At 41.6% G+C, this 16,067-nt stretch overlaps 1 protein-coding gene across 1 annotated transcript in view; it reads right to left on the bottom strand.

Annotated features, from left to right (window-relative positions):
• The window catches only part of HAS2 (hyaluronan synthase 2), an 80,271-nt gene that overhangs the window by 18,795 nt on the left and 45,409 nt on the right, over positions 1 to 16,067 (bottom strand). Inside the window, exon 2 of the mRNA XM_030218627.1 lies at positions 4,137 to 4,763. Within this exon, the coding sequence (XP_030074487.1) occupies positions 4,137 to 4,763 (627 nt within the window). The remainder of the gene's footprint in view (positions 1 to 4,136; positions 4,764 to 16,067) is intronic.

Below are 16,067 nucleotides of genomic sequence, written 5' to 3' on the forward strand. Positions count from 1 at the left end.
CAATACCTGGAGGCATATTTTCAAAGCACTTTGGGAGGCTAAGTTCCATAGGTTTCTATGGAACTTTGGGAGGCTAAGTGCTTTGAAAATGAGCCTCTTAGTGTATTATATATATGTATATCAAGTTCAAGTGTTAGAGTAATTTATTTATTGCACTTGTATCCCACATTTTCCCACCTATTTGCAGGCTCAATGTGGCTTACAAAAACCTGTCATGGTGTAGCCATGCCAGGATAAAGAATACAGTAAAATGGGGGAATACCTGAGGAAGGAGCTGATGGGATGGGAGGATGAACGCGAAGTGGAAGGACAGTGGTCCAAGCTGAAAGAAGCTATAAATAGGGCCACAAACCTTTATGTAAAGAGAGTAAATAAAAGCAAGAGAAAAAGTAAACCGATATGGTTCTCCAAACAAGTGGCTGAGAAAATAAAGACTAAAGAGTTGGCGTTCCTGAAATACAGAAAGACTCAAGAAGAGGAACAAGGGGAGGAATACCGGAGGAAACTGAAAGAAGCCAAGAGAGAGAGAGAGACGTCTGGCGAAAGCGTGAGCGGAAGAACAAATGGCTAGAAATGTAAGGAGGGGTGACAAAAACTTTCAGGTAAATTAGTGAAAGGAGGAAGACTAAAAAGGGAATTGTGAGACTGAAAGATGCTGAGAACCGATATATAGATAACGATGAAGAAAAAACTAATTTGCTTAATAGATACTTTTGTTCTGTTTTCACAGAAGAAAATCCTGGCGCTGGACCGCGATGGACTGGCAAAAGTACATGTGAGAATGGAGTAGATATAGCACCGTTCACGGAAGAGTGTGAATGAACAACTTAAAAATCTAAAGGTGGACAAAGCAGTGGGACCGGATGGGATCCACTCACAATTGCAGTAATAGCTAGAGCACTGGTAAACTAATACAAGAAAAAAGAAGCTCTAGCTCTAAAACATTCACAGTAGCTCATGTGCAATTATATATATATATATATATGTTTTTTTTTTTTTGAGAGAGAAAAAAAATATATAATTGTGCATGAGCTACTGTGAATGTTTTAGAGCTAGAGCTTGTATTTTCTTGTATTAGTTTACCAGATGGGATCCACCTCAGGATATTGAGGGAGCTCATAGAGGTTCTGGCGGGTCCTCTTAAAGATTTGTTTAATAAATTCTTGGAGACGGGACAGGTTCCGTGGGATTGGAGAACGGCGGAGGTGGTCCCTCTTCACAAAAGTGGTGATAGGGAAGAAGCTGGAAACTACAGGCCGGTAAGCCTCATTTCGATTATTGGAAAAGTAATGGAAGCCATGCTGAAGGAAAGGATAGTGAATTTCCTGGAAGCCAATAAGTTGCAAGATCCGAGACAACATGGTTTTACCAAAGAGAAATCGTGCCAAACGAATCTCATTGAATTCTTTGACTGGGTGACAGGAGAATTAAATCAAGGACGTGCTATGGACGTAATCTACTTAGATTTCAGCAAAGCTTTTGACACGGTTCCCCACAGGAGGCTCTTGAATAAACTAGAAGGGCTGAAGATAGGACCCGAAGTGGTGAACTGGATTAGGAACTGGTTGACGGGCAGACGCCAGAGGGTGGTGGTAAATGGAGTTCGCTCGGAGGAGAGAAAGGTGAGTAGTGGAGTGCCTCAGTGATCGGTGCTGGGGCTGATTCTATTCAACATATTTGTGAGTGATATTGCCGAAGGCTTACAAGGTAAAGTTTGCCTTTTGCTGATGACACTAAGATTTGCAACAGAGTGGACACCCTGGAGGGAGTGGAAAGCATGAAAAAAGATCTGCAGAAGCTAGAAGAATGGTCTAACGTTTGGCAATTAAAATTCAATGCGAAGAAATGCAAAGTGATGCACTTAGGGAGTAGAAATCCACGGGAGACGTATGTGTTAGGCGGGGAGAGTCTGATAGGTACGGACGGGGAGAGGGATCTTGGGGTAATAGTATCTGAGGACCTGAAGGCGACGAAACAGTGTGACAAGGCGGTGGCTGTAGCTAGAAGATTGCTAGGCTGTATAGAGAGAGGTGTGACCAGCAGAAGAAAAGAGGTTTTAATACCCCTGTATAAGACATTGGTGAGGCCCCACCTGGAGTATTGTGTTCAGTTTTGGAGGCCGTATCTTGTGAAGGATGTGAAAAAAATGGAAGGGGTGAAAAGCTACGAGAATGGTATGGGATTTGTGTTACAAGACGTACGAGGAGAGACTTGCGGACCTGAACATGTATACCTTGGAGGAAAGGAGAAACAGGGGTGATATGATCCAGATGTTCAAATATTTGAAAGGTATTAATCTGCAAACGAACCTTTTCTGGAGAGGGGAAGGCGGTAGAACGAGAGGACATGAAATGAGATTGAAGGGGGGCAGACTCAAGAAAAATGTCAGGAAGTATTTTTTCATGGAGTGGTGGATGCTTGGAATGCCCTCCCACTGGAGGTGGTGGAGAGGAACACGGTAACAGAATTCAAACATGCGTGGGATAAACATAAAGGAATCCTCCTTAGAAGGAAGGGATCCCCAGAAGCTTAGCCGGCGGTGGGAGGCAGGGCAGACTTATACGGTCTGTGCCCTGAAAAAGACAGGTACAAATCAAGGTAAGGTATACACAAAAAAATGACACGCGAGTTTATCTTGTTGGGCAGACTAGGTGGACCGTGCAGGTTTTTTTCTGCCGTCATCTACTATGTTAGTTGATGTTACAAAGATGTCAAGGAAGACAAGAAGAAGAAATTTTGGTCAGGAGTTTTAGAGAGATACATTCTAAATGAAGGTGGCTAGGTGTTGTGTTATAGTTGGTTATGTGTTCACGTGGTAGGCTTTGTTGAAGAGAAAGGTCTTTAGAGATTTGCGAAAGTTAGTTAGTTGATCATTTTTAAATGAGTTGGAAGTGCGTTCCACATCTGCGTACTCATATAGGAAAAGCTGGTCGCATGTGTTACTTTGTATTTTATTCCTTTACAGCTGGGGAACTGTAGGTTGAGGAAGGTGCGGGAGGATTTTTTAGCATTTCTGGGTGGAAGGTCCACGAGGTCTAGCATGTAGGTTGGGGCATCTCCGTAAATAATTTTATGAACAGTTGTGCAGATCTTGAATGTGATACGTTCTTTAAGTGGGAGCCAGTGTAGTTTTTTTCTTATGGGTTTCGCACTTTCATATCTTGTTTTACCGAATATGAGTCTGGCTGCGGTATTCTGAGCTGTTTGAAGTTTCTTCAAACATTAACATTTAACACTGTTAAATGTATTTTTACTTTTTTATTATTTTTTTTATTAATTATGTGGCCCTGAAAAGGACCTTCTGAAACAATTTATCAACTTTAATACTTGGCTATAAACTAAAACATATTCATTGGTCAGAAGACTCAACGCCACTGGCTCATGTCGATCCAAAAATGCAAATTTAGAAGTTACAATTGGAACCCCAATGGGCTGGATAAAAACCATTACAGGCACCGAAAAATATCAGAAACATATATACAACTGATGCAAACTTGAATTATGAATAAAATGGCACACAATATTTTCCACCTTAAATTTGGGCAGAAAGCTGGTCTGAGATGAAACTTATCATTATCACGCAGGTGATGCAGGACTTTTTCATACTACTGTATGCTAAATCTGTTAGCACACCTTAGTGAAAAGGACCTCTTGGTAGTCTGGGACAGAGAAATTACCTGCATATAATTAAATGTAAACAACTTGGGTTGTAAGGCAGTGTATCAAATCCATGACCCTTACTATAGCATGGGCTGCATTTACTTACAACATACCTTATACACTATTATTCTGAATAATTTAAGTCTATATGAATTACTGAATCATCTCAACCTATCTTCAAAACTTCCTTAGTTCTTTAAACATGGACTCTTTCATTTTGCAGAAACATGTGGGATTTCACATTAATATTCATTTGTATCACTGCCAAGTTGCATCTACCTGTACAGTTAATCTTAGGGTTTTAATGAAAAAGGACTTTCAGACTACATAAAACACATAGAATGATTTCTGAAAGCACCACTGTCTTGGAAAAGGAGTTTGGATTTTCTTAGATATTCAGCATGAAATGCCACAAAAGTCTCTTAGTTAGCATCTGTTTACACTGGCACACCAACTCCTCAAAAAAAAAAACCTACCTGCACATAATCCACACTTCTCCCCAGTGCTTTGAACGCTGTGTACATTACTTCTCTTTTTCCACCCCATTTCTGCATGATGCAAACGGATTTGTTAGAGAGGACCAGCTGAGTTACATGTTGCATGCTCTCTTTATGCGACTCCTCGGTCTCATCTGGACCTGTAGTGTGAAAATTGTTCTTCCAGATATAAGTAGCTGATCTGTCTCTGCCCATGATATCGCTGAACGTGTCCATCATGTAAACATCATCTTCTGAATTGCCATCAATAACCATGATTACTTTAACTCCAGGATACGTTAGCCTTTTCACAGACAGTAAACATTTCCTTAAGTAGTCTGGGTCTTCTTGATAGGCAGCAATGCAAAGGGCTACCGTCTTGTTCAATTTTATTGGGGTTTCCAGGGATCTCTTCATTTTCCTGTGTTCTAAAAAGGCAAAAAGGCTTTGGATGATGAGGTGTAGTGCTAAGATAGCACCATAGAGTCCAAAGGAAAAATAGTAGTTATCTGTCTGAATAAACTGATAGCCAACAATGTAAGCAGCTGTGATTCCAAGCAGGAGAGAGACTCCAAAGAGTGTGGTTCCAAGTATTCTTAACATACATATAAACCTCTCGCAATGCATCTGCAAAGCAAACATAGAAATCATCATTTTTAACAGCCTTGTTTCATCATGAAATTGCTCCTTTACAAGCCAAGCAGAGGCCCAAACACAGGAAAGATAAATGGTTTAATTATAATTTATTGCTTAAAAAAAAACATTGGAAACTGGAAAGGACTTGGAAGAAGGCAAGATCAAATGATAAAAAGTTAAGAGACAAGCAGTTGAATCATATAAATATGGTTTGTATGAGGTAAAGAAAAAATAACTTTTCTAAACTAATAGGGAATGATGTTTTAAGCACTAAACACCCTTTTACAAAGCCATGCTAGTTGCTGGGCTGTGTTGGCATTACTGCACCAGCAGCCACTAGCGAGGCATTGTAAAAAAAAAAAAAAAAAAGTGGGAGGGGAGGGTAAATGTTTCTTTTCAGCAGACTGCTAGAAGGTTGTAAGTGAGTGACCTCATCACACCATTTTTTAATAAACTTCACTGGCTACCAGTACAATACAGAGACAAATTTAAAACTTTGTGTTTGACCTTCAAGGCCCTTAAAAGAAATGGCCCAGAGTACTTGAAGAACTGGATCTCCCTCTACACACCTTCAAGGTCACTAAGGAGTTTCCCTAACCACACCCTCTCCAAAAGGATATCACACAATGTTGATACCTGCAAGCGAACCTTCTCCAGAGTAGCCACTACACTCTGGAATGCACTCCCTGAAAGGCTTCGCTTAACATAAGACTATCTCTACTTCAGGAAGCAGGTGAAAGCTTGATTCTTCAGAAAGGCCTTTAACAGAAAAAGTAAATGACACCGGCTGCACATACTATAGCAGAACATGTTTAGCCACCCCTACCCAAAGATAAGATACTGTTCAAACAATTTTCTTTAAACTAGCTGCTCTATTTACATGTTCCATCTTTGCTTACACTTTATGCTGTCCATTAAAATGTTTTATTGTGTATTGTGTTGACATTTTAATGTAGCATACTAACAGGCTTATTTTCGAAAGAGAAGGGCGCCCATCTTTCGACACAAATCGGGAGATGGGCGTCCTTCTCTCAGGGTCACCCAAATTGGCATAATCAAAAGCCGATTTTGGGCGTCCCCAACTGCTTCCTGTTGCGGGGATGACCAAAGTTCCCGGGGGCGTGTTGGAGGCGTAGCGAATGTGGGACTGGGGCGTGCCTAACAGATGGGCATCCTCAAGCGATAATGGAAAAAAAGAAGGGCGTCCCTGACGAGCACTTGGCTGACTTTACTTGATCCATTTTTTTTCTTACGACCAAGCCACAAAAAGGTGCCCGAACTGACCAGATGACCACAGTAGGGAATTGGGGATGACCTCCCCCGACTCCCCCAGTAGTGACTAACCCCCTCCCACCCTAAAAAAAAAAACCAACTTTAAAAACTTTTTTTTTGCCAGCCTCAAATATCATACTCAGGTCCATCGCAGCAGTATGCAGGACCCTGGGTGTGGGGGGGGGGGGGGTGGTGTGTGTGTGTCAGCGGAGGCATAGCGAAGGCGTGGACGTCCTGCTTTCAAACATTTTGGATGTCCTGAACTGCCCCCCCACAGGGACAGTCAAATTTCAAGGGAGTGGAGTGGCCTAGTGGTTAGAGCACTGGTCTTGCAATCCAGAGGTGGCCGGTTCAAATCCCACTGCTGCTACTTGTGATACAAAATCCAAATAAATAAAGGGGATGTCGGAGGCATAGCAAAGGCATGGACGTCCTTCTGACAGAAACATCCACATTTTGGACATAGCAAAGGCACCCAACACTTGGATGTCCTTCACCCATACTCAAAAAAAAAAAAAGACATCCCTGACGAGCACTTGGATGTTTTCACTTGGACTTGTGTTTTTTTTAAGGTTGTAGACGGCAATTTATTTGAGGTTGTAGATGGCTATTATACACGCAGCTTGTCTGAGTGCATGAAGCAGTCTTTGGCATGCGCAGAGCAGCCACGCATAATGCTTGCCTGCTCTGCACTGGCTTCCCCTCTTTAGGAAGGAAATTGTGTGCAAATGAGCTAACAGTGAGCAGCTCGTTTGCATGCGATTTCCTTCATGCATGCCCATTCCTTTCCGAATCGCTAAGTGATCAGTAAGGGAAGGGCTTTTTCCGTTCAGTTAGTGCATCAGTTAGTCCACTGCAATGCCTCTTAGGGTGCCCGGTTGGTGTCCTGACGTCAGGGGGACCAGAGTACTATGAATGCTGGCTCCTCCCATGACCAAATGAGTTGGATTTCGTCATTTTTTAGATGGGCACCCTCGGTTTCCATTATTGCCTAAAACTGAGGGCGACCATCTTTAAGGTCGACCATTTCTAAGGTCGACATAAATGTTGAGATTTGGGTGTCCCCAACCGTATTATCGAAATGAAAGATGGTCACCCATCTTGTTTCGATAATACGGGTTTCCCCACCCCTTCACGGGGACGTCCTGCGAGGATGCCCTTAGGAAAACTTGGGCAGCCCGTTCGATTATGCCCCTCTGTGCCATATTTTGTACTGTTTGAATATTTTTACTACTGTAATTGTCTATTCTTATGTTTGACTTATTCTTGCTGTACACCGCTTTGCGTGAATTCCTTCAAAAAGATGGTAAATAAATCCTAATAAAATAAATAGCTCATAACTTATTTAATGTGGAAAAAGTAACATGTTTTGTGATTTCACTCCTACCGCAGTTCAACTGGCCCGTTATTTTTCAGGGATAAGATTTATAATATTAGATCACAATTTAGTAAGGATATTGTTAATGAATGATTTCCTCCTAGACATGAAAATGATGCAATACCTATGGATATCCTTTTGTGTGATTTCCATAAAATAAAATGATCTGAAATGAATTAATGTTTTTGTTTAGTGGTATCAATCATGGGAAGGAGTACACAGATAGGGGTCTACCATTGTCTCTAGTGTCTATCAGGAATTAGGAAAGCTGACATTGTGTGGAATACATTTTTTACCTGGGCTTATCAAAAAGAAGGGTGTCAAAAGGCAGCAAAACTACAGCTAGCAAGGTGTAATGATGAGGTGGAAGAGGCAGTTAAAGCCAAAAAGGGCACTTAGAAAATGGAAAGCAGATCCTGATGAACAGAGATGATCAAAAGCGCTGGCAAACTAGATAAGATATTTGCGATAAACATTCATGTAAAGGATTCTTTCAAGATCCTCTCTAGCCCAAGTATGCTCCTGGACAGTGGCATAGCCACAGATGGGGGGCAGGGGGTGTCTGGGGATGGCAAGGGAGCCCCACCCCCCACACTTTAGGCTCCTTCCTGTTCTGGAAATCAGAACAATGAGTGAGGTGATTAAATTTGTGGATGACACAACACAAAACTATTCAAAGTTGTCAAAACACATGGGGATTGTGAAGAATTGCAGAAGACCTTAGGAAACTGGAAGACTGGGCATCCAAATGGGCAGATGAAATTTAATGTAGACAAACGTAAAATGATGCACATTGGGAAGAATAATCCGAATCATAGTTATCTAATGCTAGGGTCCACTTTAGGAGTCAGTACTCAAGAAAAAGACCTAGGTATCATTGTAGACAATACACTGAAATAGTCTGTCCAGTGAGTGGCAGCAGCCAAAAAAGCAAATAGGATGCTAGGGATTATTAGGAGAGGGATGCAAAATAAGACCAAAATATTATAATGCCTCTGTATCATTCCATGGTGTGACCTCACCTTGAGTACTGTGTTCAATTCTGGTCACCATGTCTCAAAAAAGATATAGCGGAAATTGGAGAGTCATGGGATAGGAGGCAGTGTTCTATTGTGAATTAAAAACTGGTTAAAAGATAGAAAACAGAAAGTAGGATTAAATGGTCAGTATTCTCAATGGAGAAGGATAGTTAGTGGGGTTCCCTAGAGGTCTGTGCTGGGACCACTGCTTTTTAACATATTTATAAATGACCTAGAGATGGGAGTAACTAGTGAGGTAATTAAATTTGCTGATGACACAAAGTTATATTCAAAGTCGTTAAATCACGGGAGGATTGTGAAAAATTACAAGAGGACCATACGAGACTGGGAGACCGGGCGTCTAAATGGCAGATGACGTTTAATGTGAGCAAATGCAAAGTGATGCATGTGGGAAAGAGGAACCCGAATTATAGCTACCTCATGCAAGGTTCCACATTAGGAGTCACGGACCAAGAAAGGGATCTAGGTGTCGTCGTTGAAACCTTCTGCTCAGTGTGCTGCTGCGGCTAAGAAAGCAAATAGAATGTTAGGTATTATTAGGAAAGAAATGGAAAACAAAAATGAGGATGTTATAATGCCTTAGTATCGCTCCATGGTGTGACCGCACCTAGAATATTGTGTTCAATTCTGGTCGCCGCATCTCAAAAAAGATATAGTGGAATTAGAAAAGGTGCAGAGAAGGGCGACGAAAATGATAAAGGGGATGGGACGACTTCCCTATGAGGAAAGGCTAAAGCGGCTAGGGCTCTTCAGCTTGGAGAAAAGGTGGCTGAGGGGAGATATGATAGAAGTCTATAATAGATGTCTATAAAATAATGAGTGGAGTGGAACGGGTAGATGTGAAGCGTCTGTTACGCTTTCCAAAAATACTAGGACTAGGGGGCATGCAGTGAAGCTACAATGTAGTAAATTTAAAATGAATCAGAGAAAATGTTTCTTCATTCAGCTTGTAATTAAACGCTAGAATTAGTTGCCAGAGAATGTGGTAAAGGCGGTTAGCTTAGCGGAGTTTAAAAAAGATTTGGATGGCTTCCTAAAGGAAAAGTCCATAAACCATTATTAAACGGACTTGGGGAAAATCCACTATTTCTGGGATAAGCAGTATAAAATATGTTTTGTACTTTTTTGGGATCTTGCCAGGTATTTGTGACCTGGATTAGCCACTGTTGGAAACAGGATGCTGGGCTTGATGGACCTTTGGTCTTTCCCAGCATGGCAATACTTATGTACTAACGTACATGGGTGTAATTTGGTGGGGGCGAGGGGGCATTGCCCCGTCCCCAAAACACAGGGCCAACGCAACCCGACTGCAGGCAGCTCTCAGTCCCTCCTTCTTGCCCCCAGCTCCCCGGCAGCCTTCCTCTCCGTTCATGCCACCCTGTAGTTCAATCTTTTATTTTAAGTCGCAGCAACAGCACTGGAAGCAGCACAGTTGGCTCGCCTCCCCAGCCTTTCCCTTCCCTCTCAGTGTCCTGCCCTCATGGAAACAGGAAATACATCATCAGAGGAAGGCGGGACACAGAGGGAAGGGAAAGGCTGGAGGCGAGCCCGCTGTGCTGTTTCCAGTGCCGTTGCTGCGACTTAAAAAGGTTTAAAGGCAGGGCGGGTGGAACGGAGGAGGGCTGTTGGGGAGCTGGGGAAGTCACTGGACATAGATGGGGAGGGTGGGGCAGAGGAGACTTGCTGGACTTGGATGGATGGAGGGGGCAGGGAGAGGAAATTTGCTGGATATGGATGGATTGAGGAGAGGGCAGGGGAGAATGGAGAGTTGCTGGACATGGATGGATGGAAGGGAGGTAAGACAGGAAGGAGATGCACATGGATGAAGGGGAGGGAAGAGGAGAAATGTTGGACAAGGATGGAGGGGAATCTGCTGGATTGGACCATGTTGAGGGCAGAAGCTGAAACTGGAGGAAAGATAGGGACAGGGCTACAGATGATAGACTGGACGCATAAGGACACAGGAGGATGGTGAACATGGTGAGAGAAAAAATATCAAATGGAAAGAAGACACTGGGATCAAAGTGAATAGAAAAACTAAATGCTCAGACAACAAAGGTAGAAAAAAAAGTATTTTATTCAGAATTTATTAATTGAAATATTTCAGCTTTTGGAAATGTGCATCTGTGATATCTTGCATGTAAGTTTCAATTTCTCTAGTATTTTTGCATGTCGAGTCTGACTTCTGGAGGTAACTTTCCAGTTCTGTATTTTGCATTCATATTTTTTTGATTTCTTGTTCCTTGTGTCACATCTGTTGTGTCATGTGTTTTTCATGTGTGATCAAGGTGCAATATTCTGCTAGCGTATAGTATTTGTAGCCCTCTGTTTTGTTTTCTTCACTAGGTAGTGTATTGGTGTTTTAGAGCCCTGTGTTGGCCTTCCTGAGGTGGCACCAAACCATCAGAAAGGGTTTTAGAGCCTAAATCATGCATTTCTAAGGTCAACACTGGCATGGTATGGGTAAAGAGGTGGGGAAATACTACTGGAGAGCAAGAGGGAGTTGCTGGGTAAGGAGGAAGGGAGAAAGAGCTGACTTTTGGGGGAACAACCATAATGAATATGTATGAGATATCGCATATATATTCATTATAGTTATTCCCAAAAAAGCCATATTTTTCTCCCTTCCTTTCATCCTCCATAGTAGCATATTCATTTGCACATATATATGCAAATGAATATGCTAATATGCCCATCCTTTGCCCCCCCCCCCCCAAATGAAACAGTCAAATTACGCCCATGCATGTCCTCATAAGAGAGCATATGGTAATACTAACCCACCCTCAATCTGTATGTTGAAGCATGGAGTGAGACTGAGGGCCTGAGCCACAAGTTAAAGAACTCAAAAAGGAATCAACCAGGAGGTTAATTACAGGAGGAAAATGAAAGAAGAGAGAGAGAGAGAAAGGAAGAGAGAAAAAGAAAGAGAGAGAGAGAGAGAAAGGGAGAGAAAAAGAGAGAGAGAGAGAGAGAGAGAGAGAGAGAGAGAATCTGCATGTTGGCTGCAGAAGGGAATAGGTGCAGCCAGCAAATGTGAAACCATACCTTCCAATATTTATTGAAAGGGATCAGGCACAAAGGATGTGTGAGAAAGTCTCAGTACACATTTTGCACATCTAACTTTTCTGAAAGTTTTTAATCACCCTATTTCTGCTTATTTGTGGTGAAGAGGAACACCACACCTGGGCCTGGAAGGAAAATATATTTCCCTTCCCCTTCAGAGACAACCTGCTCCCTTGTATGAGTGTACCTGTGCTAAATGAAGAAAATAGAGAACCAGGTTAAAAAGACGTTCTGTTGGGCTCCTGGGTGTGATACCACTTAGGCTGCCTGAACCAAGGGCCACCCCTTCACCACCTTTACTGTATTAAGTTGTGCCAAGAGAGACTTGAAAAGCAGCTTGCTATACAGAGATTAACTGATCATGAAATATTTTCCAAGTACATCTGTTCCATGCATCCACCTCCCTTTCCATAGGTGGTCTGTCTCTCGTTTGTTTCAAGGAGGCTGAAGCAGAGAGTCAGAGCAAGAAGGAATGGGGCTGGACAGGCATAGATGCACAGCCCCCTCCAATGATGTGACTAAATACAGCTGTTATATGCACATTTACCACTATCTAAACCCATCCTATAACTATTTCCTCCTCTCCTTCAAAACAATCTCACCATTTTTACATAAAGAATAAACCAATATATAATTCAGCTCCACCACCTGTTTTTTTTAAACCTATTGACCCATAAAGCATGTATTAAAGTATTGATACACAGTTATGCTTGTATAGGTGAACTACAAATTCTGGAATCAACAGCCAATCAAACTGTCCAATAGCAAACAGTACACAAGTAATCAAACCTTGTGAAAACACACATTCTAGACCTACAGAGATATCCAGCAACAACCCAACTATAAAAAAAAAAAAAAAAGTTAGCACCCTATACTACCAAAATACATTCTGCTGAAAAAAACAGACCAAATTAGATTGCTACCTCTCCCTACACAGAAACTACATACTAGCAGAATACCTGACTTTAACTCTTAAGTGGTGCTGGTGGCCATCTTAGATAGGCAGAGTAACAGGAGAGGAGGAGGATCCCACAGCTCTGCAAGAAATTTAGAAGTTTATGGACAGGTAGAAGAAGAAGGTCTGATGCTACAGCAGAGGAGATTTGGGGAGGGGGGGTTACAGGTTCCATATTCCCCCCTTCCCACACTTATAGCCTGATCCTACCTGCAGAGTTTGTTGAGTTTTTGCCCTCTCAAGCCTCATACCAGATGCCAATTAACTCAATATTTCCTTAGATTAGCCTCCAACACTTTCATCCTATGACTCCCTCATTTCTGAGCCTTCTGTGCATTTATAGGCCATAAAGATAATTAAACGTATCTATTATACCTCCCATTTTCTGCCCTTCTTCCAAAGTCTACATATGGGGATCTTTTAAGTCTGGTCTCCTTATACCTTATGATGAAAGCCACTAACCATTGTAGTAGCCACCCACTGGGCCCACTCCATCTTGTTTATATCTTTGTGACAATACCGACCTTTGATTTTTGTGATATTTTTGGCTGAAGGGTTTGTTTAGTTCTTGGGTACACATTAAATAAAACATAGCAAACTAAGGGTGAAATGAAGTGAATGCTAATGTATGTATACTGCAGGAACAAAAAAACAAAAAAAAAACCCAGACAAGACAATAGATATTATTTGGAAAATATGAGAGAGCACGATTCTGAACAACTGAAGCATTCTTGGTTATACTGGCTTTTCTTCAAATACAATTATATGGTATAAAAAAGTTAAGTTATTGTCTTCTCATGCTTGAGGTATAATTGGATGTTTTTCCTACATCTCTTGATGTTTCTGGAATGTAGAAGTTTATTCACAAAGGATTTGATTCACCCAAATTCCAGATTGGGAAATGCTTTTGGCATCCAACAAGTTAGCATGTTTAAAAAAAAAAAAAAAAAGACACACACACTGTGACAAAAACAGAAAAATCGCAGGTTCCAGGTTGCCTTGGCAACTAAAATTTCGAGCCTGGTATCTAAACACTAATTTCAGTGATGGGAGTTACCACCAGCAGGCCTGAGGAAAAGGTTGCTTTTGCTTCCACTGACTGGGCCTGAGGAAAAAGGCAGCAAGATTGTACAAAGGCTGAAAGGGAGAGCGAGGAAAGAGAAGATAAAAATAGATATTTAAAGAGAGTGTGAGTAATTTCATGAAATGTAAAGTTGTTTGCATTTCCTGGGAACAGCACTGGGAAAATACTGCATGAGCAGAATGGAGGGGGGGGGGGGGGGAACCAAACTTCCCAATGCTCAACATTAATACTATGCTAATTGTATGTGCGTTGTTAGAAATGTGCACTGTTAGAATTGGGCATTAGATAGTTAAGGGGGAGGAGCTTGGCTGGAGCATGGGCACAAGAGCTGTCTGGTAAACATGTTTGGTCAAAAGATCAGGCACTCACACCTGATCAGACCCAGACTGATTCCCAGTCCACTCCTAAGTTTTCTATGCCAGCATTGTGGTAGCTATTTCCAGCCTAGATCTGCCGGCACAGCTCTTACGAGCACTATCTGGGGCAGATCTGGCAGATGATCTGCCCCCAGGGGTACCTGGCAATAGTAAGGTTATTCTGGATGTGAGGAAAGAACCCCAGAGCCCAATGAGAAATCTTTCTTCAGACACCCTAACACCAGCTCCAAGCTGGCATTAGGTTTTCGGCGGTAAAAACAGCTTTGGTTTTGTGCCTTTGTTCTCTCAGCATTGGGAGGGAATAAGTAATGACTCAATTACTATTGGTTCAAATGTCTCTGTATCCTGCTCAGTTAAATCACTTGCAGGCTCATTTTCAAAAGAGATAGACATCCATCTTTCGACATAAAACGGAACATGGACGTCCATATCGGTATAATCGAAACCCGATTTTGGACGTCTCTAGCGAAAAATCCGTCACAAGGACGTCCAAAATCTCAAAGGCGTATCGGAGGCGTGGTGAAAGCAGGACTTGGGCTTGCCTAACACTTCAACGTCTTTGACCCATAATCGAAAAAAGCAGGGACGTCCATGACTAACACTTGGACGTTTTCACCCAGACGTGTTTTTTTTTTACGAATAAGGCACAAAAAGGTGCAGGAAATGACCAGATGACCACCGGAGGGAATCAGGGATGATCGCCCGTTACTCCCTCAGTGGTCACTAACCCCCTCCCACCCTCCAGGCACATTAAGGGTACACCCTTGCATTTACTGCACAGGTTTTACACTTACCACACATTAGTTTTTATTTTTAACCATGCAGCAAGAGAAAAAAAAACATAATAAAACACACTTTACTAATAGGGCCCCATGTGCTTTATGACAAAGACCACTGACTGGTGCAACTCCATTCTGTATAATCTTTTCAAAACTGTGACCTCCAGAATTGTACACCGTACTATAAGGGGGACAGTTAATTCTCCTGGAATTGACTAACCTGTGGTAGCTCAGTACTTCAGGCGAGTCACTCTGGCAGCATAAACCTTACAAACACAAAATATTTAATTTTTTTTGGTGACCAGAGGATGCTACATAAGAGTTAAAGTGAATAATTTGGGATTTTGCTCCACTTCCGTACTTAAGCCATTAAGTATGGACATTGCTGAGTCTGTTGCTATGACGGTTTAACAAGTTATTATGCACGGGCCATGTGCCTATTCCTTTGAAACAGGCTTTTATAAAGCCTGTTTGAAAGAAACAATGCTGATTTTTATCTAAAATCATGAAGAAAACCATGCTTAATGCAGGTTTTTGTAGATCTTGAAAATGTTTGATTCAATTCATTTTTCAATACTGTGCTTGGCAAAAACCATTATCTAGTTTTGACATTGCCATGTGGGTACGAATTAGGTACTTACATTTTGGGATTACTTGACATCTCAGCAGCCATTGACAGTATTAACTACTCTATATTTGAGAAGACTTGTTGCCAATGGCGTGGGAGGCATGAGAGCAGGCTCTGAGGGTGCTTGAGCACCCTCAATATTGAGCAAACTCTTGGCTGTGTCCAGGGAGGGTAACTTACTGGATTTACAAACTAATAATTTACAATTTTCAAATATATTGCATCAATAAATGGCCTGATTTTTCTGTATAAAAATAGAATTACTAGTCCCTTGGCTAAGAATAATACAACAGCGGTACCTTAAACACAGTTTCATTGTTACTACCCTAAAAATGCTAAATTTCTATTAGTTTCTGTCTCATTCTTTATTAGTTTTGCCAGTTTAAAATACTTCACGGATCCCTTAAGGTGGCCTTAATAGGCATCCCACCAAATATGTACTGGAAAATAATGCCTACAATTTTTGGAAATAACCACTGTTTGCTGCTTGCTTGGAAAAGCTGATTTAATAACAATTTGCAACAAGATAATGTCCATGAGAGGATCTTTAAATGATAGCCATCAATGTAATTGTTTTGTAACAGTTGTTTGGTTTATTGTAATTATATATATATATATATATATATATATATACAGTGGGGGAAATAAGTATTTGATCCCTTGCTGATTTTGTAAGTTTGCCCACTGACAAAGACATGAGCAGCCCATAATTGAAGGGT

This window comes from Microcaecilia unicolor, chromosome 1 (assembly GCF_901765095.1).
Source record: "Microcaecilia unicolor chromosome 1, aMicUni1.1, whole genome shotgun sequence".
Taxonomy (NCBI): Eukaryota; Metazoa; Chordata; class Amphibia; order Gymnophiona; family Siphonopidae; genus Microcaecilia; species Microcaecilia unicolor.